We start from the raw sequence: 26,163 nt of genomic DNA on the forward strand, positions 1-26,163 counted from the left end.
CACCAGCTACTTTTTCTCAAGTTGTTAACATGCCAGCTCAATCTCTTATTATTGCCGTCTTGCCGCACCATCTAGTTCTTTGGTAATTTACCAATTCTATCCATTTTATTTCTTTGTAACTGATACTTTAACCCTATCTCTAATTCGCTTACTCTCGTGTTGTGTCTATTAATTTTTAGTGTTCCAATAATTCTCATACAATTCAGTGTATTTGCTGTTTTTGCAAATTTTCTTCTCCTTTAAAAACCAATTTTCTCGCACGACCCTTGCTTGCCTTAGCATAAGATCCCTGTTTAACATTTTATTTTTGTAAGCTAGTAAGAAAATGTTAGCAACAATTGGGACGGAGAAAACAGGCCAGCTATTTGAGATGCCAAGGGGAAAATCCAAAGCCCAAGCAACACTGTAGTGATATAGTGACATCAGTCCTTAAAATAGCCAAAATTTGTGGATGACTCGTGTTTTGTCTATTTTAACGTTCTACTTGTGGTACAAAAGCAAAAAAATCAAAATAGGTGAAACTTGGCTTGAAAAGCTTAGATATCATCACGAATTTTTTTCATATATATTCTACTAAAATTATGTATTTTGGTATGACTCTGTATACAATAAACAGAATGTTATTCTAGTTTCTTTCTTTTCAAATGAAAGAAAACCATAATTTAAGCCGTTTTTCTAATTGATCAATCATAAAGTCCATGTTTGAAAGTTGAACCTAGCCTGACTCACCACTTTGCCCATGTTAAGCATATGAGCCAAACGACTAATTGCTTTAACGTGGCAAAATTCACCTAAACCTCAAAAGGGAGATTACAATTTGTATCTATTCTGCATTCGTCCGTAAGTTGGCTTACATTGAGAAATATGACTCATGAATAATATTCGACAATTATTATGCATAGAAATTTGAAAAAAGCACATGTGGAATTTCAGGAATGTTTAGTAATAAATTGCCATAGCTGAATTCCTCTGTTCTATAGCATTGAAAATGAGTAGGCCTATAAAAAAGAGTATGTGCAACTATTTAGAAGCTAGATTCTCAAACCTTTATTTAGATCCGTTCAAACAAGTGGAAAAATGCTTTTCAGACACAATTAATTGCTTGGACCTAGATGAGATTGATAAAAGATAGTGAGTTGGCTTTAATTTCATCTAATCAATCTGAAAGCTTCAAGGTTAAGCACAATTTTTGGAAATAGACTGCTAGTTTTTCCCTTTTTTCTGTTCCTACCGAGGGCACCAGTAGGCTAGATGAAAATTTAGTGATGGTGGGGCTTGGATTAGTTAATGTGTATAAGATTATAGGTAAATTTTTAGTACAATATATAATTTACATAAGATGAAAGTGAAAATGTCATTTGATGCCTTTTTTATGCTTTTTTTTAAATTCAAGAATTGTGGTAAATTTTTACCAAATCACATTACTGACTTACAAATAAAGTGAATTTGCCACTAGATGCCTTTTTTTGCTATTTCCAAATAAAATAATCATTTTTGTCAGAAATGAATTTTAGCCCCCACCCCCTATATATACCAATTCAAGGTAGGGTAAGACACCCAGTAGTCGGACACTTTAATCACCTTGAAAACTTTTTGACATTTAAACTACTCTAATTACTGTATTATACCACCTAGAAACTTAATTTTTGTATCAAAAAATTTCTGAAGAATTTCTTAACAAGTAGGTTACTAATTCAAATAGTTTCACTTGTACAGCATCTTCTATTTTTGAATTTACTAACAAGTGACAATTCTGCCTAAACTCAGACATACAAAAGGCTCATTGTAAATAGTGATTAAAATAGTATAAAAGATTATGTCCAAGAATAGGCAGGTGGCCGACTACTGGGTGTCTTACCCTATATATTTGCACATTAGGCAGGTGGGGTAAAATTTTAAACTTACCTCTCATTTACATCAGAAATAAAATTTATCCCCACCCCCCTAATGTGCTAATATATACCCTGAATTGGTATAAATAGGGGTGGGGGGTAAAATTCATTTCCTACAAAAATGATTTTTATATTTGGAAAGAGCATAAAAAAGGCATCAAGTGGTATGTTTACTTTATTTATAAGTCAATAATATAATTTGATAAAAATTTACCAGAATTGCTTCTGGGGCTAGTTGCATCTTGAGCCCTTAAAGGTATTTCATTTTTGTAACCACACAAAGAAGTTATCAACACTAGTTAAGTTGTTGAAAAGTGGTTAAAAACAAATTACTAGACTATAAATAGGGTAAAAGACCTCTTTTTGGGAAAGACCACTTTTCTCTGGCATTCCAGAAAAACAAAAGTGCAAATGGCAAAGTTGGACACATCTCCTTTTGCTTGTTGTAGCCAACAAAGCCTAGAGAAATTTACACATATGTGAATTGACTGGATGGTAGTATTTATGGGTTAAAGAAGATAACAAAAAGAAAAAATTAAAACCTATTGTCCTTTGGATATGTGGAAGGGGTAATAACACCCTTGATTCCAACCTTGTAAAGATTATATTTCTGTGACTATTGACCCTTAGGGTAAATTGTAACCTAGGCTAGTGCCAATATTTCTATTCTGGGTAAAATCCTAGATTATGGGCTTTTTGCTGTCTCATAAAATAGTTTTATTGTTATCTTAAAATTACCTTAAATTTTACTTGTTAGCAGGGGCGTCCTGAGAGGTGAGGGGAGGAGCACCCCTCCCCAACTTTGTTGGCATTTGGTAAAATTTTTGTCAAAGGCAACAATTTTGGCAGAAATTTTTTAAAATTGGCCAAAATTTAGCAAAATTTTTCATTCTGCAGAAAATTCAGCATAAATAAGGTAGCAATTTGGTAAAATTTACAATGATTGCCCCCCCCCCCCCCCAATAAAATGAGCATCAGGAGGCCCCTGCTTGGTAGCAATAGAATGATCCTGTAGAATAGGATTATTACTCTTAGGATAATAAAACATTCAGGAATGAATTTGAAGTCTGAATTATGCCTAAGGAAGGCGTTTTCAAGCTCCTATCTTAACTTGCTCCCCATTTCTATGGCTTAGCAAATTGGGTAGAAGACAAGTCTCTATCTGTCTTAGCTTCGGGGAAAAAACATTTTGTCTCAATTCCGGCCTGAGTCTGCTTTTCTTTGACTATAGTATTTAAAAAACAATTCTACAGTTTCTAACAATTATTTTAGAACTTTTAAAACAATTCTATATCTTAAAAGAAAAACCCTAAAAAAACAGCATTTAAAATAATTCTTATTGAGTGGAATTTTAAAATAAATCAGGATTGTTTTTTTCAAATTCAAGATATGTTTTTCCAAGTTAGTTGAAACCTTATAAATCATTAGATGCTCCTCACAAGTTAATAGTAGCAAGCATGTGACACAGATCCAATTAGTTGTTTTTGATAACAAAGAATTGTTAACCACAAAAAAGCTTAAACTTCTTTAATGCTAGTTCAAGATATGGTGAATGCAATACTAAGAAGTTTGTTGGTCTGCCTGCAATTGAAGAATTTGAACTGATCCCAAAAATTTGATCCAGTTTTTTTAAGCACTTGGAAGTCTTTCAGTCCTCATTCCTGAATGCCTCTACAGTTTATACCTTAAATACTGTAAAATGCAGTTTGGAGTGAACTAAGGTGTCAGAGCTTGTGTATAGAAGTTTTCTCTGACTCTTTTGGTTGCTTGATGATTGGCAAGCTTTTTGAACTGGCTTCTGGTATCAAAAACAATATTTGAAATTGCTCAGAATCTTAGTGAAGTTTTAAATTATGATTACTACTACTACTAACAACTCACCACAGCACCTAGTCGCCTGAGGTCAACACAGCTATGCACACTCCTCCTCCATCCCAATCTATTCAAAGCCTCCCTTTTTACACCCACCCATGAAGTTCCTATTTCCTTTAAATCTTTCTTTATGACCCCCTCCCACCCCAGACAAGGACGACCTGCTTTCCGTTTAGCCCTAGACGGTTGGCCAAAAAGAAAAATCTTCAGCAATCTGTCATCCTTCATCTGCACAACGTGCCCTAGCCGCCTCAACCTCTCCTTCATTATAGCCCTAGAGAGCAGTATTGAACCACATTTTTTGTATAGCCTATTTTTTGTAATATGGTCAGTCAGCCAGGTACCCAGAACAATCCTTAAGCAATGTCTCTGGAAAACATCTAGCAAATCTTCATCTGCTTTTTGGAGCGCCCATGCTTCAGAGCCATATTTGACCACTGTCATCACTATGAATTCTAATATTCTAATCTTGGTTTGCAGACTTATCTTCCTATTCTTCAGAACTTTTTTTAACTGTGAAAAAACACCCTGAGACTTTATTATACTACTTTTAACATCTTCACAGCTCCAACCATCTGTACTATTAATACTACCAAGGTAAGTGAAGCTGTCCACCTGATCAATCTTTTCATTACCCAACTTCAACTTTTCATCTTCACTTATTCCTAGCCTTAGTGACTTAGTCTTTTTAACATTAATTTTCAAACCTATTCTAGCACCCTGAACTTGCAAAACCTCTAAAACTTCAGTCATTTTGCTAACACTTTCATCTAGGATGCTTAAATCATCAGTATAATCTAAGTCTAGGACTTAATCATAATTTGTAATTATGATTAGTACAGATAAAATGGTTTGTGACAAAATAGTGAGTGGTATCAAAAACCCCTTAATGCAAGAAAGACTTCTGGTGGATGGTGAAAACCTAACTTTAGTAACAGAAATTGAAAGGTGTTGCTCCTACCAAACAATCCATGCACAGTTAAGAACATTTGGAGAACCATGCCATTCAAAACAACAGATTGTTGTTATTGAGAAGCATAACAAGGCTAAGAAAATATGAATAGGCTCTATCATTTTAAAAGAAGAACAGAGATTGTTATTTTGGTGGAGGTATGTACTCACTCAGCTATGTCTGCCCTGCAAAAGGAAAAAAAGTGCGCTCATGTAGGTTCATTTGGTTTCAAAGAATGCAAGTGGAGTCAGTACATGAGTATGTAGGAGGGGGGGTTGTAGTGTTCAAAATCTAGGGATGTGTTCAATTGTGTGTTTTTTGTTGTTGTTTTTTTTTTTCAGTGAAATATAAGAAAGTATCTTTCCCATTCAATGTATATTTGTGTCAGTAGCTCTATTTCTCTGTTTATTTTTCAGCTTACTCAGTGGCTCCTCTGATGGCACTGTCAATATTCATGACTTATGGAACTTTTCTGGAACTCCAAGCTATACTGCAAAAGTTGTGTCTAAAGTTACAAAGTAAGTTTTCCCTTGACATATTTGACAGAATAACTGTATTCATGGGGCAGGGCTTGTAAATGGGAAACTGCCTTGAGAAGTATATAACAATCCTTCCCATGGTACAATGTTTACTTCCAACTTTTAAAATTGAGAATGAAAACTCTTCTCCCAAGTTTCCCATAACTTTGAGAGTGTGGAATATCCTAACTAGGGATCACTGTTCAGCCTCTACAAGATTTTTTTTTTTTTGGCAAATCAGATTTGAGGCTTTGTTGTGCTGTTCGTTTAGCTTTTTCTCACAAATTATGCAGACGTCCTTTTGCTTGAAAACTGCCTCTTTGTTTGGTATTTCAGCCTGAAAAGTAGTAGTGACATTAATCTGGTTAGAACAAAGAGTTAAAAATTGTTACAGAGTAGATCAGTGGTTTAAATACTTATTTTTACAAAGAGACACAGGCTGATAAAAGTTAGTAAACAAATATCATTTGGATGTGAATTGATCATCAACATTAGCTGTAACTTACTAGCATCCCTTAAAAAAGAAAACAAATGCCTGGTTGATATCTTGGAGCTCAGGAACCATGGCCCCTTTCTCTTTCTTACTTGTCCTACATTATCATCATTCATCATTTTGTAGACAATAATGCAGTTTTTTTTTTGGCAAAAAAAGTGATTTTATTTTAAGTAGTGTGTTTTGTTGATCATGAAAGCAAGTATTTTCCCTGTTGTTCAAGCCAATAGATTTTCCTTGTTGTTCAAGCCAAGGGACTGTAAATTTCCTTAATAGAGATTCCGGCCAAGGTGATTCTGATGCTGTACTTTTTATTTTGATCCTATACCATTTTCGGGGGTTTCATTTTTTTGGTTACTTTGGGCTCTGTCGTCTTTTAGTTGATCACAGCTACTGCTGCAACCACAATGACGAACTTGGACCTCACAAACAAACATCCTTTTCTCTACTCCAAAAGCAGCATGATTTTTTCCAGGTTTCTATATAATCTTTGTATAGTTTGTTATTGTTTTTTTGCGGTGTAATAATGCAGAATAATAATTACTGCACAAAAATTGTATTAACGACCACAATCGAGGGCTTATGATTCCACTTGGAGTTAAACACTAAATTTTCTCCTTGGGCTCTCCAAAATAAATGCTTGTGATAAATCCATAATAATCTTCTTGCTTTTGCTTTTCTGTGTCCCCTTTGGACACGACTATAGTTTTACTCTTGTCTTCAAGCTCAGAACTGCCTTAGTTCGTCTTAACTTGTACAGATATTGTCAAAATGTGTTTTACAAGATAGAACAGTCATAGAAACGAAGCTGTGCCGAAAAGAAAGGTTTTTCGAGTGAAAACGCGCCAAAGACCCAGTCTTTGAAAAATCTACTTTTAAAAATGTGCTTATTTGAAGAATTCGATTCACATACATTAAGCTTACAGGTGGTTCAAACGTGCCTTATCTAGGACATCTGGTATCAGTTTAGCAAGTCCACTCCACATAAGGAAACATGATAAAAAAAAACAAATTTTACTTCATAGTATGCCCTGAAACTGTAGTCATTAGATCTTCTATGCATAAACCGCTTTCACTGCCACCACCCTCTCCCCCCTAGTGTGCAAATATATAGGCCGATGTATGTTCTGTGAATTTTGTCATATATGTAGTGTTGGGTGATATTAGATATCGATATATCGGGGCAAATATTGAATATCGAAACCTTAATATCGATATCGAAAACGACGATTTTTTCTTTTTTTTCTCATATCTACTGGTGAACGTCCAGCAGAAAAGATCCAACATAGAAAACTGTTTCGCAAACGGCCAAGAGGAAGAACAATATTCAATCCACTAACTCATGCTAATGCACACCATGTATAGCTTTATCCATAAGTTGGCATAGTCTGTTCTCAAACTACGTTTAGTGAGGGTGGACTCTCAAATGTTGCTGAGAACCTCCGAAAGGCTTGACTAGATAAAATATCTTCTAAGCTTATAGGCCTTGCTCAGATCACATTTGTCACGATTGCCACATACCTCAATCTGCTTTTCTAGAAACTGCATATTACCCCTGACAATCATCTCCAAGTTGAGAGTAAAATATCAAGAGACATGGATTGGGCCTTACTGAAATCTGTATCAACAGATGCAGGTGCTGAATCATTTCCTTTCTGAAAGTGGATTCCACGCCTGATCAGTTAATCAAATAGTTCGTAATATCAAACTGTAAGTAAGGAGTAACTCAGCCCAGTAACAACCGAAGCTTTAAAAAACGGCATTTTGATAACAATAGATACATCAAATGGAGTAGATTTTTATGCTTATTCTAGATATATAAAATTAATCAAGTTTCATGTACCCATCAAAAGCTAAGAGCCTAAGAAAATTTGTATATAATTTTTTTTTAGACAAGGTGGGACCGCCTCTAAAAAGTCAAAGCATGTTAATAAAAGTCGCACCATGAGATTCGGCATATAAGAAAATCATACTGTAAGGGTTTCTAGATTTCGTCTGCAAAAATTTGAAATTTTGCAATTTTTGCTTGAAGAAAGATCACGGATTCGTGTTTACTAGTTTTTTTTTTTTTTTTTTTTTTTTTTTTTTTTTTTGCAAGGGTAATTGTATTGAACCACTGGTTATATAAGATCAGGAAAGGGCTTGCTCGAACGGAAATAACAGTTCTAGATCCCCACTTCGTGACCAAAACGATCGGAGGGCAACTAGATTCCCCCTCCCTCCCTCGCTCCTTTTTCCCAAAGTGATCTTATCAAAAATTTGAGATAGCCATTTTGATCAGCATAGTTGAAAGGTCAAGTAATCATGCCTCTGGGGATGATAAGACCCTGCGAGTCCCTGGAGAAAGTGTTGTAAGTTTTGAAAATTGTCCTATGTTTACATATAGTATTTATTATTGGGAAGTAAAAAGAAATTTTTGGGGGAGGGGGATTTTTCTGTGGGTGAAAATATTCTGCGGGGGTGGGAATTTTCAACGGGAGAATTTACCGTGGGGAGGGAAGTTTCCAGGGATGAACTTTCAAAAGGAAACTATGCTCGGGGGAATTTACCGGAATTCTTGTACCAAATTCATTTTATTTTACCTACTTTCTTTTGCCAATTCAACATTTGAAGATATTCCCGGGAAATGGCCCAGGTAAAATTTTCAAAGCAGTTGAAATTGTCAGGTAGATATTGCCGTGGTAGGGCGGGGGGGGGATTTTCCACAGGAGAGATTCTCCGTGGGGGAACTTCACGCGGGAGAAACCTTCCGTTGAGACATTTGCAGGGTAGAATTTCCAGGAAAAATTTTCCGCGGAAAGAGGATTTCCGGCATGATTTCAAAAACGATTAGAAATTAAACGGAAAACAAGTCTTTTTTTTTAAACAAAAATAGGCTAAAAATAATTTTCCTGGCGGAATTGTCCATAAGAAGTTTTTATAAGGGGAATTTTTTGCAGGGATAGAATTGGCGGGGAAAGGAGGATCTTACGCGGAAGAAACTTTCCAAGGAGGAATTTTCTTGGGGGAGATTTTCCATGCAGAGAAAAGGTGTATTTTCCAGCGTTATTTGAAAAACGATCAGAAATTAAATAAAAAACTAATTTTTCCAACTAAAAGTAATGAGCAACATTAAAACAAAACAAAAATTATCCTGTATATGGGGGTAGATCCCCCTCCTCACTCTTTACGCAAACTTTAACTTTTTGTCCCAATTATTCAAAAACAACTCCTGAAACACAAGAGCCGTTTAATTAGTCAGGAGATTTTTAAAATACAAAAAGAAACTTTGGCGTGAAGAGCGAGGTATTGTGGAGGGTTTTTCCTCTTATATACGGAAAAGTTTTATGCTCTTTTAAGTTTTAATGTTGCTCCTTGCTTTCAGTTGAAAAAAATAATTTGCTTTTTTTATTTAATTAATTAAAAAAAACTTTCCGAAAAATAAGTTTTTCAAAGAAAAGTAAAGGCCATTTTAAACTTAAGCTCAGGATATAAAAATAACTTTTAAAATTCAAAATCAATACGAACAGAAATTACTATTCAAGAATAAATGAAGCCAAAAACTAACAGAAATTAAATAAACAATCATAGCAAAAAACATACAACAAGTAATAATATAAATGAATAAATAGATCTTAAAGCGAGTAATGCTTAGATTGAATATGAAAATCAAGCTCAAAACCGAAAAAAATATTTTGCTATTAAAGTATAAATGAAACTTAAACGAACAGAAAGTAAATAAACAATCAATGCGAACAAACATACAATATATATTAATGTAAATGAATAAATAAATCTTAAAACGAGTGAAACTTAAATTGAATATGCAAATCACGTTTGAATCGAATAAAAATAACTACAAACAAGAGTTTGGGTCTCGCCTCACTGCAGAAGCCTAAAACCTGCTGCGTCATTGGCGCCTTACTGAAAACTATATTAGTCTTGAACAGGGTTGGAAAGTATAAACAAAATCAAATTGAATATTAGATATATAATGATATTAATTATTGAAAGATCAATCAGCTCAAGATTTTTTGTCACTGTAATTTTTATTTTCATTTCAATGCTGTAAGAACTGGAAAAGAATAAATTTGTAATATACGAGTAATTCGTTTTCTGTGAAGCGCGAATGACGCAGAAGGCTTTAGGTTTTTACAGTTAAAGAAGGGGGCAGTATCCAAGTTTTGTTTGTAGTGAAACTATATTTGTCGTTACCAATCTTGGAAAGAACTAATAAATTAAACTTAAAATTCGATGTAAAGTGACATTGATTGGTAATAGCTCATCAGTTTACAATTTTACTGTATTCTTAATATTTATTTTCAATATTAAGTACAAAAAAACATTTGTAATATAATTCGTTTTCAATAAAGCGCCAATGTCGCAGTAGGTTTTAGGCTTCTGCAGTGAGGCGATACCCAAACTCTTGTTTGTAGTTATTTTTATTCGATTCAAATTTGATTTGCATATTTAATTTAAGTTTCACTCGTTTTAAGATTTATTTATTCATTTCCATTAATATGTATTGTATGTTATTTCGCATTGATTGTTTATTTAATTTCTGTCCGTTTCAAGCTTGATTTTCATATTCAATCTAAGCATTACTCGCTTTAAGATCTATTTATTCATTTATATTATAACTTGTTGTATTTTTTTTGCTATGATTGTTTATTTAATTTCTGTTCGTTTTGGGTTTCATTTATTCTTTAATAGTAATTTCTAGTGGTTTTGAGTTTGAATTTTAACAGGTATTTGTATCTCCTGACCTTAAGTTTAAAATGACCTTTACTTTTCTTTGAAAAACTTATTTTTCGGAAAGTTTTTTATTTAATTTTTGATTGCAAAAAGTTTTCAAGTTTTTATGGTATGGGGGGGGGGTGCTTACTGTCCGATTATTCTTGCCTTTAAAAAAACGGATCTAGAACTTTCAATTTAAATCGAATGAGGTTTTTTTAAAGTCTATACGATTACCTCTTTGATAAAAACATTATGTATGAACAATAGACAGCTTGCATAACTTGTGGACAGCGATTGACAACAATGAATGGATTAAAAAAATAGCTCCAATAAGGGGGTTTAGACTATTTCACTTGCTGACACAAAGGGATCACGACTGTTTGGAATTGACGTTAATAGGATTTTGTGTGCCAAAGCAATTTTGTATCTATCACAGAGTATGTATTTTAACCTTATAATTGAACAATTATAATAAATTTACTATGTGTTCTTCCTATACAAAACTTTATCTTATTAAAGTCTGTTGGGGGGGGGGGTGGCTTACTTGGCATAAAGAATAAAAAATTAGCGGCGAACGTAGGAGAGGGGGAGGGTGAGGTTGGAGACTCATCCAATACGGGGCGGAACTTCACTTATCTCCTCCGTTTCCGATTTAGAAGATTAGACAGACTCATTGGGCTGTAGAATGTTGGATCGTTTTAGTTTTGGAAGACGTTAAATTACTCAAAAATACTTTATATTTTCAGTTACTGCAGGATTGATTTCATAGAATGTGGAATGGTGAGCCCCCTAGGCCATCATTTGGGTGAGCCTCAACTCATAATATGCAATTTTGATTAATTGTCCCATGTTGTGTGCATATATTATTCTATATATGTAATTTTGAGTTATACTTTTATCGCATTGCGACAGTGGTGGGGGGAAGTCTCCTCCCTCACATGCATAATTGAGCAGCCACGGAGAAAGTAATACAAATGAAAATAATCTGTCTTTTGAAAATGACTTTTTTTCAAGAGACACGAACAAAATCGTCTAAAGGAACCTGAAGTGCTATCTCTGAAATTTCCGTTGATTCTTTTTCCTGTTACTTTCAGATGTAAAATATAGAATATTATCGAATGGGTTTAGTCGTCCCATCCCTGAATAATTCACATTTGGAAAACCCACCCCTGGGAAATTCGTCCCCCCTCAAAGAGCATTTTCTTTTGCTGCTGTTAATTCCCCTGCGTTAAATTCCACCCAGCAGAAATTTATTTTTTAATTTCCATTAATATCAGCACTAAATTTGTTTATTAATTTACATTTATATCTATTGTATGTTTTTTTGCATTGATTGTTTATTTAATGATTGTTTAAATTTTTATCTGGTGCATTTAGGGCGTGGAGGAGGGGGAGGGGGCTAGTTGCCCTCCAATCTCTTTTGACTCTTAAAAAATGAACAAGAAATTTCGATTTCCAATCAAAAGAGCCCTCTCTAAAGTTTATACGAGCATTCCTTCCATAAGAAATAATGGGAAGGATTCGGAGAATCCTTAAATTACATCCTTGCCCTGAGGGCTGTGGAGAAGTTGTCATCCTCAAAGACCTAATTTACAGAACTTAAAACTACGTTTAATAAAATGGATGTCTCAAAATTTTGATGGGATGTGTTTGGGGGAAAGGTGGCGTGAGAGGGGGTCTGGTAGCCCTCCAATCACTTTCGACTATTAAAAAGGGAACTAACCCTTTTAATTTCCAATCGAATGAGTCTTTTGAAGTTTCTACGACAATGCCTTCTATAAGAACCTTATATGCCCCCAGGGCATAACTTAAAACCCTTGCCATAAAGGTTGTGGGGGAGTGTCCTCCTCAAAAACATAATTTCTATCTGGAAATCAACTACGCTGAACAAAATGGATATCTCAAAATTTTGATTGGATGTGTTTGGGGGAATGATGGGCGTGCGGGGGGGGGGTCTAATTGCCCTCCAATCACTTTCGACTACTAAAAAGGGCACTAGCCCTTTGAATTTCCAATCGAATGAGCCTTTTTTGAAGTTTCTACGACAACGCCGTGTATAAAACCTTTTTTGTCCCCGGGGCACAACTTACAACCCTTACCCTGAGGGCTGGGGGGTAGCTTCATCCTCAAAAACATATTTTCTAGTTTAAAATAATCAACGCTTTACAAAATGGCTATCTCAAAATTTTGATTGAATGTGTTTGGGGGAATGATGGGCGGGGGGGGGGTTAGTTGCCCTCCATTCACTTTCGACTATGAAAAAGGGCACTATCCCTTTGAATTTCCAATCTAATGAGCCTTTTTGAAGTTTCTACGACAACACCTTCTATAAAAACCTTATATGCCCCCAGAGCATAACTTAAAACCCTTGCCCTGAGGGTTGTGGGGGAGTGTCCTCCTCAAAAACATATTTTCTGTCTGGAAATCAACTACGCTGAACAAAATGGCCATCTCAAAATTGTGATTGATGTGTTTGGGTAAAGGATGGGCGTGGGGGGGGGGGGTTAGTTGCCCTCCAATCACTTTCGGCTATTAAAAAGAGCACTGACCCTTTGAATTTCCAATCGAATGAGCCTGTTTTGAAGTTTCTACGACAACGCCTTCTATAAAAACCTTATATGCCCCCAGGGCATAACTTAAAACTCTTGCCCTGAGGGTTGTGGGGGAGTGTCCTCCTCAAAAATGTATTTTCTATATGGCAATCAACTATGCCGAACAAAATGGCTATCTCAAAATTTGGATTGGATGTGTTGGGGGAATGATGGGCGTTGGGGGGGGGGGCAAATTTCCCTCCAATCATTTTCGACCATTAAAAAGGGAACTAAAGCTTTCGATTTTCAATCGATTGAGCCCCCTTTGAAGTTTCTACGACGACCCCTTCCATATGAAGTGCCTCTGGAAAAAATAATAATAATAAATAAATAAATAATAAAACATTGGAGCTGTATGGCGTTTACTATAGGCAACGCTACAGCGTTGCCTCTGATCACTGAAATGCTGAATCAGTTCTCAGGGAAAAATATTGACATGTTGCTGATTTGAATAGCCAAAAATAGCCAGTAGCTTATGTTTCTTTATCCTGAGCTCGAGTAATTCCAAATCTGAGTTTTTGTAATGTTCATTCATGTAATGGAAGTCTTTTTATTTTATTTAAAATTTGGAAAAAAAGGTGCAAAATACTCTTTAATTGCAAGTTTCGTTATTGAATTTTGCCAAACCTTAAAGTTAATCTGAGCAAAAAACTTATCAAAAATATCAAAATCGATATGTCGATTATAGAATATCGAAATTAAAACTATCGATATATCGTTTGATCAAAATATCGCCGAACACTACATATATTCCTCTTTTGTTTCAACTTATGCCTGTAGATTGAAGCAACTTTGATGAAATGAAGAAGCAGGAAAATGGATGGGTGATATATAATTTGAGCTATCTATTTGCACATTAGAGGAGGGGTGTCAGGGAGAATAGTTTACGCTAAATAGAGAGTCCGTTGACTACATCTTGAAGGCATATTATGGACTAAGAATTGTTGGGTTTTATCCTGTTTCCTTATGTGAAATGGACCTGCTAAGCTGATATTGTACATTTAAGCAGGAGGTTACTTGAAAAACTGCCTTATGACTTTCTAGAAAGGCAGATACTAATGGAAATTTACTATTAGACTGTCATATGTATGCTGCCGTGAGTTTTTAAATTTGGTTAATGTTGACATTCACTGGTAAATCTCTGAAATTCCTTTTTCTCTGCTTGGATTCAATTAGCTTTGCGAGTCAGCTTTTTCAGTCTTAGGCAAGCTATTAAGGTAAAAGTTAAAGCTGGATTAGATTATGTTATTTTAGGTTTGGTTAAATTTGGTGACAAATATTAGAAATGGGCTAATAACCTAACCAAATCTAACCTAATCTGTCATCATCAAACCTTGCATATTTAAAAAGTTGACTGGAACGCTGACTAAATCCAAATAGAAAAAAAGGTATTTCGGACATTCAACAGTGAATGTCGACACTCACGAATGTCGAACATTCGCGGTAACATAGATATGTGAACTGTAGTGCACGTTCTAGACTAGCTCATCAAAGACAAATTTCAGAGTTTGATGTCGTGTGGCACCTGAAGTACCTTGAAAGCGTTAGTTAGTGTAAACTACTACTGCTAACAACTCACTGCAGCACCAAGTCGCATGAGGCCAAAAGCACAGCTTCGCTCGCTGTTCCTCCACACCAATCTATTTAAATCCTCCCTATTTACACCCTCCCAAGAATTTACAATTTATCTTAATTGCGAGTCCGTTGATTTTTCTTTAAAATCAAGTAGTTGCGGGCGTCAAGCCATGGCTAGTTGTAGAAAAATCAAAGACAGATAGTCCAGGTGCGAGGCAAATCTGGCATGAGCCCTTTTTAGGATTGTATAAAAATGATGTCATTTCACTTGTTGATAGATAAGCTAAATCATCCATCCGACCATACATCATTCCTTGGGCAGAAGTAAGGTAGATAGTCATTGAACTAAGGGATGAAAGATCGGATTGATTTTGGGTTGAGCGTAACGGACAATGTCCACTGGACTTGTATGCAAAATGGGGGACTGAATTTGCTTGGACTCACAGGAAACAAGTGACCTAAGCCTAATAGGCTTGGTCGATAATTAAAATCAAGTAGTTGCAAGCATCAAGCCATGGTTTAATTGTAGAAAAAGCCAAGACTGATAGTCTGGGTGAGAGGCAAATCTGGCATAAGCCCTTTTTAGGATTGTATAAAAATGATGTCATTTCACTTGTAGATAGATAAGTTATATCATCCATCCAGCCATACCTCATTCCTAGAGCACTATCTACAACTATCTACTAAGATAGATAGATATAGAACTAAAGGATGAAAGATCAGATTGATTTTGGGTTGATGCGTGACGAACAATGTACACTGAACTTGTATGCAAAATTGAGGACTGAATTTGCTTGTAATCACAGGCGAGCAAGCGACCTAAGCCTAGTAGGCTTGGCCGCTTGTAGTCTAAAGGTGGAATACCGTGTCATAGGATTGATACCTGACCAACAAGTCCCCTGGACTTGCAGGTGAACGGTGAGACCCTTTGTTTTCCAAGTGTTTGGTTAAATGGCCATTGGGGGGTGCCCTGCTTTTCGTTTGGCCCTAGATGGTTTGCCAAATAGGACGATCTTTGGCAATGTGTCATTCTTTGTCTGCATGGAACGTGCAGATGAAATGAACGTGTCATCAGAACGTGTCCTAGCCATATCAACCTTTCTCTCCTTACAGCCCTTGAAAGCGGGATAGAACTACAATTTTTGCACAGCTTACTGTTCGAAATACGGTCTGTCGGGTTGACATTCCCGTTGACAATTCATCTGGAAAACATCTAACAAATCTTCCTCCGTCTTTTGGAGCGCCCATGTTTCAGAACCACTGTAATCACAGTGGCTTCAAGTATTCCAATATTGATACCTACTTTGTATTATATTAACGGGATCATTACAAGACAAGCATTTACTTATCGTCTAAATGAATAATGAATTTGAATAAAAATACTGTCTTTTTGTAGGAAAAATAGAAACTGCCACAGGCAAAGTTGCGAATGTGTACAATGGCTACCAACAGATACTGGCATGTTTGTTACCAGCGGAATGGATAAGTTTCTCAAAGTTTGGGATACGAACGCCATGATGGCTGTTGATGTTATTAAGCTGGAAGGCAGAATTTATCAACACCATATATCTCCTATGGTTTCTCGCCGATCACTGGTTGCAGGTATTTTCTTTACGTTTAGCTTGTTCCAGGCAAGAGCGAAAAAATAAGCTTCGAAAATATATTTAATTTTGGGCCTTTTGCTTCTTTCATTTCATTTTCTTTTATTTATTTTATTTGGAGCTCAAACTAAAGGTGTATATAAGAAGCTTAAGAAAAGGCGAAAATGGTGTTTTAGGACTAGTATGATTTCCAAATTGAAATCAATCGAGAGACAATCTATTGTACCAGAGACAATCTGTTTCTCATTTCTGTGTTGCTTAATCAGGCTATTGGCAGTGATATTTGGAAATCATTTTCATGTGAATTTCATTTGTTTTATATATATATATATATATATATATATATATATATATATATATATATATATATATATATATATATATATATATATATATATATATATATATATATATATATATATATATATATATATATATATATATATATATTTTATATATATATATTTATATATATATATATATATATATATATATATATATATATATATATATATATATATATATATATATATATATATATATATATATATATATATATATATATATATATATATATATATATATATATATATATATATTTATCTTCTGTTTAATTTACTTTACTCATTTTTCCCTGTTTATAAAGACTCCCGGACTTGAAGTAAAAATATTCGGAACTTTTTTATCTAAAGTTTGGTGTTTTTCCTGTGTTTATATATATATATATATATATATATATATATATATATATATATATATATATATATATATATATATATATATATATATATATATATATATATATATATATATATATATTTATCTTCTGTTTAATTTACTTTACTCATTTTTCCCTGTTTATAAAGACTCCCGGACTTGAAGTAAAAATATTCGGAACTTTTTTATCTAAAGTTTGGTGTTTTTCCTGTATTGTTCCACTGCTCTGTTTAAATATTCTACCCACTTTTCTCTGTATATTTTCATCTATGTTCTTACTGTTTTATAAACGTTTTCTCGTGACAGATTTCTAAAAATGCAACTGTAAATAGAAAAAAATGATACATGTATGTTTTTATTTAATTTCTATTGGACGTATTTTTAGCGTAACACCTTTAATTATGTGTTGTTTTCTTAGACCACACTATCGTTTTATGACGAACAAATAAACTTTCAAATGGGGATAAATCCATAAACAGTGAAAAAACAGGTACAAAAGTCCAGATATTTCGATCACATATACAGCGACCGTCTTCAGTAGAAATACTAAAAAATAAGATCGAAGCTGGCATATTTATATACAACAAAATAAATAAATTTTCGGGTGATTCACAAATTAATGAACTTCCGGATTATTTATTTTGTTGTATATAAATATGCTAGTTTAAATTTTATTTTTTTTTTGGTATTTCTACAGAAGACGGTTGCTGTATATGTGATCGAAATATCTGGACTTATGTACCTGTTTTTTTACTGTCTAAATGAATGGATTTATCCCCGTTTGAAAGTTTAGCCTATTTGTTAATTTCTATGGGGTTGTAAAAATTCGGCACTGTTTTCGGCAAAATTCGCATTTCGGCAATTTTTGATGGCTTATTTTATTCTTTTGTTTATCGTGATGTTTGGATATGGCAAAGGTTTTTCTTTTATGCCTGTTAGTCGATTCTGTCTAAGTTTGCCACAACTGACGGAAGTGAAAAAATAAGGAGAGATGGGCCTAGAAAAATAAAATAGATGGGCCTAGAACAATAATTTTTCGTGCACTATAGGGAATTTTCTAAAACTTAAATGTGAAAATTTCTTGTTTTATACATTTTTTTCAATGTATTCTTGTTTCCCAAGGAAAGGGGACATTTCTCCTTCCGCCAGTACCCAGGCTCAATGCCCTTCCCGAAAGATTTTTTTTCCTCTGCTTTATATTTTAAAAGTAGGATGTGAATATATGCTCGTATATGTACGGGTCCACGTAAAAATTAAAAAAATAGATAGTTCATTGTGTTTTTTTAATGCATATCTTAGAGAGGATTATTAAGAGAGGGAAAGCGGTTTCAGCTGCCATTTTACGTAATTCAAGGCTTTCAAGTATAAAAGATCTAAAAATGCATAAATATGTTTTTAATTCTAAAGTTTACCTATTATCCATTACGGAGCTGAACTCTGGGGGCATGACCCGGGAGCACAATTAGAAACAATGCAGCTGCAACACTTTAAAAGATTAATTGGTCTTCACGTAACGACCCACAATCAGGCAATAAAAGGTGACCTAGGTATATTTTCGCTGAGAATGAGTAGATTAGCACAGATGATCCGGTACTGGTTAAAAGTTCTAAGTCTGCCAGAAGATAGGTTAGCAAAAGCAGCTTATGTGGAGATGCTACAGTCGAAATGTAAAAGATCGCGGCTGTATCAAATAAAAAATGTTTTAGATGGATTGGGAGTATCCTATATTTGGAATGCGGGGCTACGACCCTCAGATCAGGGTGAGCCGTTTTTGGCTATGATTATAGAAAGGATAAAATACCAGGAAGTCCAAATGTGGACCCAGGCAGTTAAAACATCTGAAACATTGAAGTTGTATTACCATGTAAAAGAGATATTTGGAGTTGAATATTATTTTAAACTAGGATTACCGGGGGAGACATTGAGGACTTGGTTTCGGATCCGAGCGAATTTCCTGCCACTAAAAAATAGAAAAGAGTATTTGAAAGAAAAAGGGTCGCCCCAGATGCAGATGCGGATTACTCTTGTCCCAGATGTAATCTTGGTATTGAGGATTTGGACCATATTCTCACCGAGTGCCAGCAACTTTCTCTATTGAGGGAAAATTATTGTGCGGGTGGTAACTGGGAGTTCCCTGGTATCTTTAAAACGACTGTAAAAAGGACAATCAGACAGTTATGTAAATATGTAAATGAAGCATTGACATCAATGAGTGAAACTTGATATTTATGTTATTTTTCTTGTGGAGTGTAATTAAGAATACTGTTCTGTATGGCCTATTTTTTGGCTTATAATAAATTATTATTATTATTATTATCCTACAGAATACGCTGTCACATTGATCTTGTTTTCACTGATTAAGATTAAAACAAGTTTTATGCATACGACGTTACAACTCGGTTACAGTCGTTACGTTCGAGTGATATAGCGTGTACTTTGTAATTCGTATTTGGCAACTTTGTAATTATGGCCTTGGCAACTCGTATTGTCAACTAGAAACTTTGTAATCACGGCCTTGGTAACTTTGTAAAGCAAAGCATCATACCAACAAAATTAATATTAGCCGTCAGTTGTTATTACGTTAGGCTAAGTCGTTTAGCCTTAGGCTAAGGCTAAGAAGGAACTATTTGCTAGGCAAAGAAGGATTATGATAATATAATTGTTATCATTCATCCATAGAAAGTGGCCTAGCCATCCCATCCTTTTTCTTATTATAGCCCTAGAAAGTGGAATTGAATCATATTTTTCGTACAGCTTACTGCTGGATGACTCAGACACTTCTCAATTATTAATCTAACAGTGAAAATTTGGTCGACGCATCCTCTACCCTTTCTAAAACCACATTGCTTTTCTCTTAAAAGTTTATCTACAGCATCTCTAAGTCTAAAAAGTACCATCATACTAAGTAATTTGCTTTCCACAGAAACCAGGCCAATGACTCTATAATTGCTCACTCACTCTTCTCACCTTTCTTATGGAGGGGTTTAATTAGTCTTCCTAAAATCTCTAGGTACTTCCTGTTTTTCAAAAATCATATTCATAACCTTCAGTAACTTATCTCTAACCTCACAACCACTATATTAAAAAAATGCTCATACTACGCTATCAGCACTTGGGGCCTTATCATATTTTAATCCTTTTAGTACTGTGACTAATTCTTCCTCACAAAATAAGTATTTCTTCACATCCAAATTGTCACAAACTTTTTCGTTATTCTCTATATCTTTTCCTGTATTTCTGTCATGATTTATCACATTCTCAAAATGTTCTGCCCATACCTCTTCCCTTGTCACTAATTGTGGCTCGGTCCTTTCTTTAACTGGGACAAGTCGAGATCGACTATTCCCTCTCAATTTATTAACATGCCAGTGCAATATTTTACTATTATGCCGGCTGGCTGCACCTTCCAGATCTTCAACAATTTTATCCATGGCCTCCACTTTACACCTCCTTAATTTACATCTTAATACTCTGTGCACTTAATTTACATTCCTCTTATTTTCATATGATCTATCACCCAAATAATTCTTGTAGAGGTCCCTAATATAGTATTTCCACTAATATTCCTATCTGCGTTTCTAACTCTCTTCCCTAAGACATCATTAGGGACTACAGAAACTATGTTACTAAAACTATTCCAGCCATCTTCTAAATTTTCAAGTTTTAGACGAGTCTTCAACTGTTTCTGGAAAGTTTCTCTCAAGTTCTCATCCTGGAGTCTACCAACGTCTTAAATTCCTGAAAGATATCTACCCTTCCTAATTTCGGCTTCAAATTAACCCTAGACAACACTAGATGGTTGAATTTTCTTTCAACATCAATAACAGTACTCCTATTTACCCTAGTATCTTGTATCGTTTCTGCTAGTCTTCGGTTTACAATAACATAATTAAAAGGTTAGCTGTCTTACTACGGGAAATCAACCCATACGGGAAGGCAACCCATAATAGAGACCATAGCTAGGAAGGGGTTTTACAGTCCAAAAGAAGCCCAGCGCAGCAAATGAAACCCAGAAGAAATATCCATTCATCAGAATCCAGTTTAAAACTTGTGTCGTTTACACTGCTTGCACTGAGTCAGCGTTGGTGTGTTGACTATGATGGTTTATATTCAGCACATAATGCTTGTATTTACATTTTTTTTGTCAATGTTAATTCAAAGTGCCCTCCCCTCTAAAAAAGAGGAGCTCCTCTAGACAGGCCGGGTGATAAGAGAGCTTTTTGAAAGGAGTAGTTGATCTGTAAAGAATTGACCCTCACTTTTCTCGTTAAAATAAAATCAAGACTTTGATATATATAGAAAAGTTAATATTTATTCAGAACGTTTCGTACTGTTGAACGTATTTAAAGATTAATAGCTTTTGTGTATCAGCTATAAATGGATTGAATCGAGAAGTGGTCAGGGGGTTTGACGGATTGTAGAAAACCTTCATGACACACTGGTAGTCTGTGGATCACAATGTTTAACACCACTTCTTGGAAGATAGTGATCAGGGTAAGGCAGTTTCTTCTGTAAAGTATCCCATTATTTCCTCTCATAAGAGTAAATTATGCTTTGAAGTTGAATGTCACTGCTGTTTTTCTTAACATCTGCCGGAAGAAATAGACGAGAAGCGTTGTAGTTACAATATTTTGTCTTTTTCAGTTGCAACCAGCTCAAACAATGTTGGTTTGTTTGACTTATTAACTGGATCCAGTACTCAACAGCTAATCGGTCACACAGAAACGGTGATTTGCACACGGTTTTCAAATCGAGACGAAAATCTTCTTGCAACAGCAGGCAAAGATCATAATATCATATTTTGGGATGTTAGAAGTGCGAAATCATACCTCAAAACCTTGAAATACAAGAAAGGTGATCAAATAGAGTCCTCACACACTGGTAGTATTTGTAGTTTGTCTTTTACTTCTGATGGTTTATATTTATTGTCGTTAGGTAACGATAAAAGACTTCGTCTTTGGGATGCATTCACTTTGGAAAGTGTGGATGTTTCTTACCCTAAAATACCAGTAGAAAGTAAAAGATTTTATAGAATGGCTGTGACAAATGAACTTAGAAATAACAAAGTATTTGTGCCATCAGAAGGGAAAATTATTGTTATTGATATATTTTCAGGAAAGCTTGAAAAAACTTTGGCTGGGCACCACAATTATATCCATAGCTGTGTTTATTCTGATATTTGTCAAGAGCTTTATAGTGGCAGTGTTGACCAAAGCGTGTTAGTGTGGTCTTGTGATCGGACGAGAAATGGTTTATATGATTGTTATTTGAAAGAAAAGGAACTGAACGATGTGAATTACGTTCCAAGAAATGTAACTCGCCCTGTTATTAGATCTCAGGCTGGGACCGTTTATGATTATAGTTGAATTTTAGTACTATTGGAATATATAACATATTCGATTTTATAAAAGGCGCATTTATTTCTGTAATTATTTATTTATTCATTTTTTATTCCAGCGGGTTTTTAGTTTGAAAGGGTAGGAAAAATCATGGGTAAAGCTATAGGTGTGTGGGGGCACTTAGACGTCTGATCTGGAGGGGAGGCGAGAATTTCTAGGATATCCTATTTTTACCCTTTGGTCATACATGCACAGCTAGTTTTTGGGAATGGGAAACAATCACCCCCTAAGATTGGTCCAATAAACCCCTTCCTCTTGTGGGAAAACGCCGTGATATTCAACCAATCAAAGAATTTGACCAGGCACTTAACATAATTTTTTGTGGGGGAGTGGGGAATAATCAAAAGTAATTTTACTAACAACTTGAATTATGAATTCCCAGAGGTTCGTAAGAATTAAGGCTCTCTGGGAGGGGTGGGCCCTCTCCCTGCATTAGTCTCTAACGCATTAATGCTTTCGCTATTGGTAAAGTTAATGAAGCAAGAAAAAATAGAGAAACAGCCGTAAAAGAGAAAGAACTGGCAGAAATTTCAGACCAATACTCAGCCTTTTCATATTGCTAAAGAAAAGGGAAAGTATAAAAGAACAACAATTACTATGTCAGCATGAATACATTATCGTCTGATCTTAAATTATTTCAATTTATGTGAATGAGTTACCTTTTGGCCTCGGAAAGATGACTCCATTAAAGATAAACAAATGTATGTTTTTTTTTCTTTATTTTCTACGTTTGTCTGGGTCTTCGTTTTAAATTGGTTGGTTCCAACCTAAGCAAAATTCGGTGCCAAAAGGTTTATTTTTCCTCTTTTGTTGTTTCTAATTTTTTTTTTTTTTTTTTCATCTAACAAGGACCTTCAATATCGACGTGGATGATCTGCCATCTATTTTCTTCTGTTTTCGTTGCCTTAACCCTTTTGGGAATTGAAAAAAAATGGTTCTATTGTAGCTGAACCCTCGTGTAACTGAATCCCATGCAGCTGGACCACTGTAACTGAACCCTCGTGGATCTGAACGCTCGTGTAACTGAACCCCCATGCAACTGAACCCCGTGCAACTCAACCATATTTAACTGAGCAATCATGCAGTTGATCTCCCGTGCAACTGAACACTCATGCAACTGAACCCTCGTGTAACCGAAACCTCGTAAAACTTAACCCCGTTTAACTGAATCCTCGTTTTAATTGACGCACTTGGAACTCAACCCACGTGAAACCCATCCACATTTAACTGAACTCCTGTTTAACCGGGCCCCCGTGCAACTTAGCCGACGTGCAACTCAACCCCATTTAACTGAACCTTCGTTCAACAAATAAATCTGGCTTTAATGGTTTGTGACGTCCGATTTTTTTTTTTTTTTTTTTTTTTTTTTTTTTTTTTTTTTTGTGACAACGAGACAGAGCTTTTTTTGATGAATAATCTTGACAAGAATCTATTTCATGACTTTAACAAACCAACAGTTGCAAAAAATAGAACATGTAAAGATTCTAAATTGTGCTTTGACTCATGATATTGCCTCATATTTGTAGAATACTGGAAAACTAGAGCTTTACTGAAAACAGAAGCACAACTAAAAAAATAGGATCTGCTCTTGGGACCAAGAAAGTCTTTATCTATCTGCACAAAGCAAAAGGCTAATTTATAAAGCGCTTATTAGTCTTTCACCAGCTGTAATATTTATAGCCTTTACCATACAATTTAAACTCTCTAAAAAAACTCAAGCTAGGTCAGTCTTCATATAAGGAATTTGTTTATTTTTTAGAATTTACCAAAATTAGGGTAATGTTGGGAGTGAGAAAATTTTAGCTGGTTTTGTAGACAGACGTTCCACAAACTGCGAAGCAATGATTTTTTTTAGTGTCGAAGTAAAGATAAATAACCTCTATTATTAACGAATTAGCCTTGTATTTGAATGAATTTTTTTCACTCGGTAGTTTTCTCAAAACTCTTTTTTTGCTGCTTGCAATGGTTGCAAATACTCCCTAGGAAAGGGAGTATTCAAGAGGGGGTTTTAAACAGCAGTTGGGGGGGGGGGGGGGGTTCGGTGGTATACCTTTCGTCACCTCCGACAAAACGGGCTGAACTATTTATATTGTTGATTTGAGGAGGGTTGAGCTGAATGCGATTAATTTGAATGGTGGTTGAGTCAGACAGATTTGGGTTAAACGGGGGTTGAGTTGAATAAGGATTGAGTTAAGTAAGGGTTGAATTCTACGGAAGTTTAGTTGAATGGTGGTCGGAATAAATAGGGGCTGAGTTGCCCGAGGGTTGAGATACTCAGAGGTTGAGTTGAATAAGGGTTGGGTTGAGTGGGTTTGAGTTGCGTGGATATCAAATTGAGCGAGAGTTGATTTGCATTGACGATCAGTTGAATGAGGGTTCTTCTAGATGGGGGTTGAGTTGTACCATTGTTTAATTAAGCGGGGTTTGAGATGCACGAGGTTTCAGTTAAACGGGGGTTGAGTTTCATGAAGGTTCAGTTTAAGGGGGGTTGAACCGCACGATGGTTCAGTTGCACAGGGTTCAGTTAAACGAGGGCTCAGTTGCAAGGGGGTAGAATTGCACGAGGTTTCAGTTAAATGGGGATTAGTTTCACGAAGGTTCAGTTACACGAGGATTCAGGTGTACAACAGTTCAGTTGCATGGGGATTCGGATGAACGAGGCTTAAGTTACAGGGGTTCAGTTACATGCACACCGGAAGAATGTATGCATTTTTTGTAATAATGGAAATAAAGAATTCCAGCAAGGGACTCTGAGGAAGTAACTAATCCCCTCCCCCTTTATGGGGATAAATATATATGTTACCGTGAATGTCCGAAATCTGGTTAATGTCAATAGTCACCAATGAATGTCTGAAATTCCTTTTTCTCTGCTTGGATTCAATTAGCTTTGCAAGTCAGCTTTTTCAGTCTTATGCAAGCTATGATGATAAAAGTTAAAGTTAGGTTAGGTTTGGTTAGGTTAAATTAGGTCATAGACCTCAGAAGTGGGTTAAAAACCTAACCTAACTTGTCACCATCAAAGCTTTCATAAAACTGAAAAAGTTGACTGGCAGCGCTGACTAAATCCAAGGAAAATTCTGACTAAATTCAAGGAGTATTTTAGACATTTACCGCTGAATGTCGACATTCACTAATTTTGGACATTCACTGAACATTTACGTGACGTGTAAAGTATTTTACTTTTGGAAATATGGTATACTAGATCCTAGCATAACCATCGTTTGTCTTTTAAAATGCTAGATGATAGTGTGATATCTAGATGGCATTAAAATAGAGTTTATTCGAGTTGCATGTCTTGTTATTTGTTTATCTTTGGGATTTTTTTTTTAATTTTTCTTGTTAGTGCCACCTCTTAAAATCAAATTTTTGTATTTTATTTTTCTACAAGGGTATCATTTTTAAGTTGCATCACATGGTTTACTCTGTGTTAGCATAGTGGATTGATGCTCGGCTAGGCAAAACTGGGCCCAGGGATCGATACCTGCTGAAGCAAGGCTAGACGACAGGCTTGGTACTTGTCTCTTAAGAAATACAGAGCAACTGAAACCTCGATTCGAAACCTTATACACCAGCAATGTTTCTGGAGGATCTTGATCATTTTTATCATATCTATTGTTTTTACTTATTCTATGTCTTTTGTTCTATTTTCTTTTACCGTTGTTGCTTCCCACCTGTCTTACTTTTGTGGTTCATTTCTTAATGAAATTTTTAATCATCTGAAATTTATATCTCTGTTGTTACCAAGCTCTCAATTAAAATTATTTTATGTATATTTATTATTGTTTTCATTTATATATCTGCCTCATAGTGAAGTTGGGATGGACCTTTCACGTGTTT

At 35.2% G+C, this 26,163-nt stretch overlaps 2 protein-coding genes across 2 annotated transcripts in view; both read left to right on the top strand.

The window, feature by feature from the left end:
• LOC148943700 (uncharacterized) overlaps positions 1 to 26,163 on the top strand; it is a 296,754-nt gene that overhangs the window by 51,296 nt on the left and 219,295 nt on the right. The gene's annotated exons all lie outside the window — the stretch shown is intronic.
• On the top strand, positions 944 to 23,646 carry LOC148943702 (DNA excision repair protein ERCC-8-like). Its single transcript, XM_089101015.1, has 4 exons — positions 944 to 1,131; positions 5,133 to 5,234; positions 16,006 to 16,211; positions 21,572 to 23,646. Exons 1-4 carry the CDS (start codon positions 989 to 991, stop codon positions 22,291 to 22,293), a joined length of 1,173 nt encoding a protein of 390 aa, XP_088957141.1. The 5' UTR covers positions 944 to 988; the 3' UTR covers positions 22,294 to 23,646.

Source organism: Artemia sp. Qi Xiang Cuo, chromosome 15, assembly GCF_049724085.1.
Source record: "Artemia sp. Qi Xiang Cuo chromosome 15, ASM4972408v1, whole genome shotgun sequence".
Lineage (NCBI taxonomy): Eukaryota > Metazoa > Arthropoda > Branchiopoda > Anostraca > Artemiidae > Artemia > Artemia sp. Qi Xiang Cuo.

What these genes read in the sequence shown, in the direction of transcription:
- LOC148943702 (XM_089101015.1), top strand. Translation starts at nt 989, where the DNA reads ATGAGTAGGCCTATAAAAAAGAGTATGTGCAACTATTTAGAAGCTAGA. An exon ending in GATGAGATTGATAAAAGATA is followed by an intron (nt 1,132 to 5,132) that starts GTGAGTTGGCTT and finishes TTTATTTTTCAG; the next exon opens with CTTACTCAGTGGCTCCTCTG. An exon ending in TCGCCGATCACTGGTTGCAG is followed by an intron (nt 16,212 to 21,571) that starts GTATTTTCTTTA and finishes TGTCTTTTTCAG; the next exon opens with TTGCAACCAGCTCAAACAAT.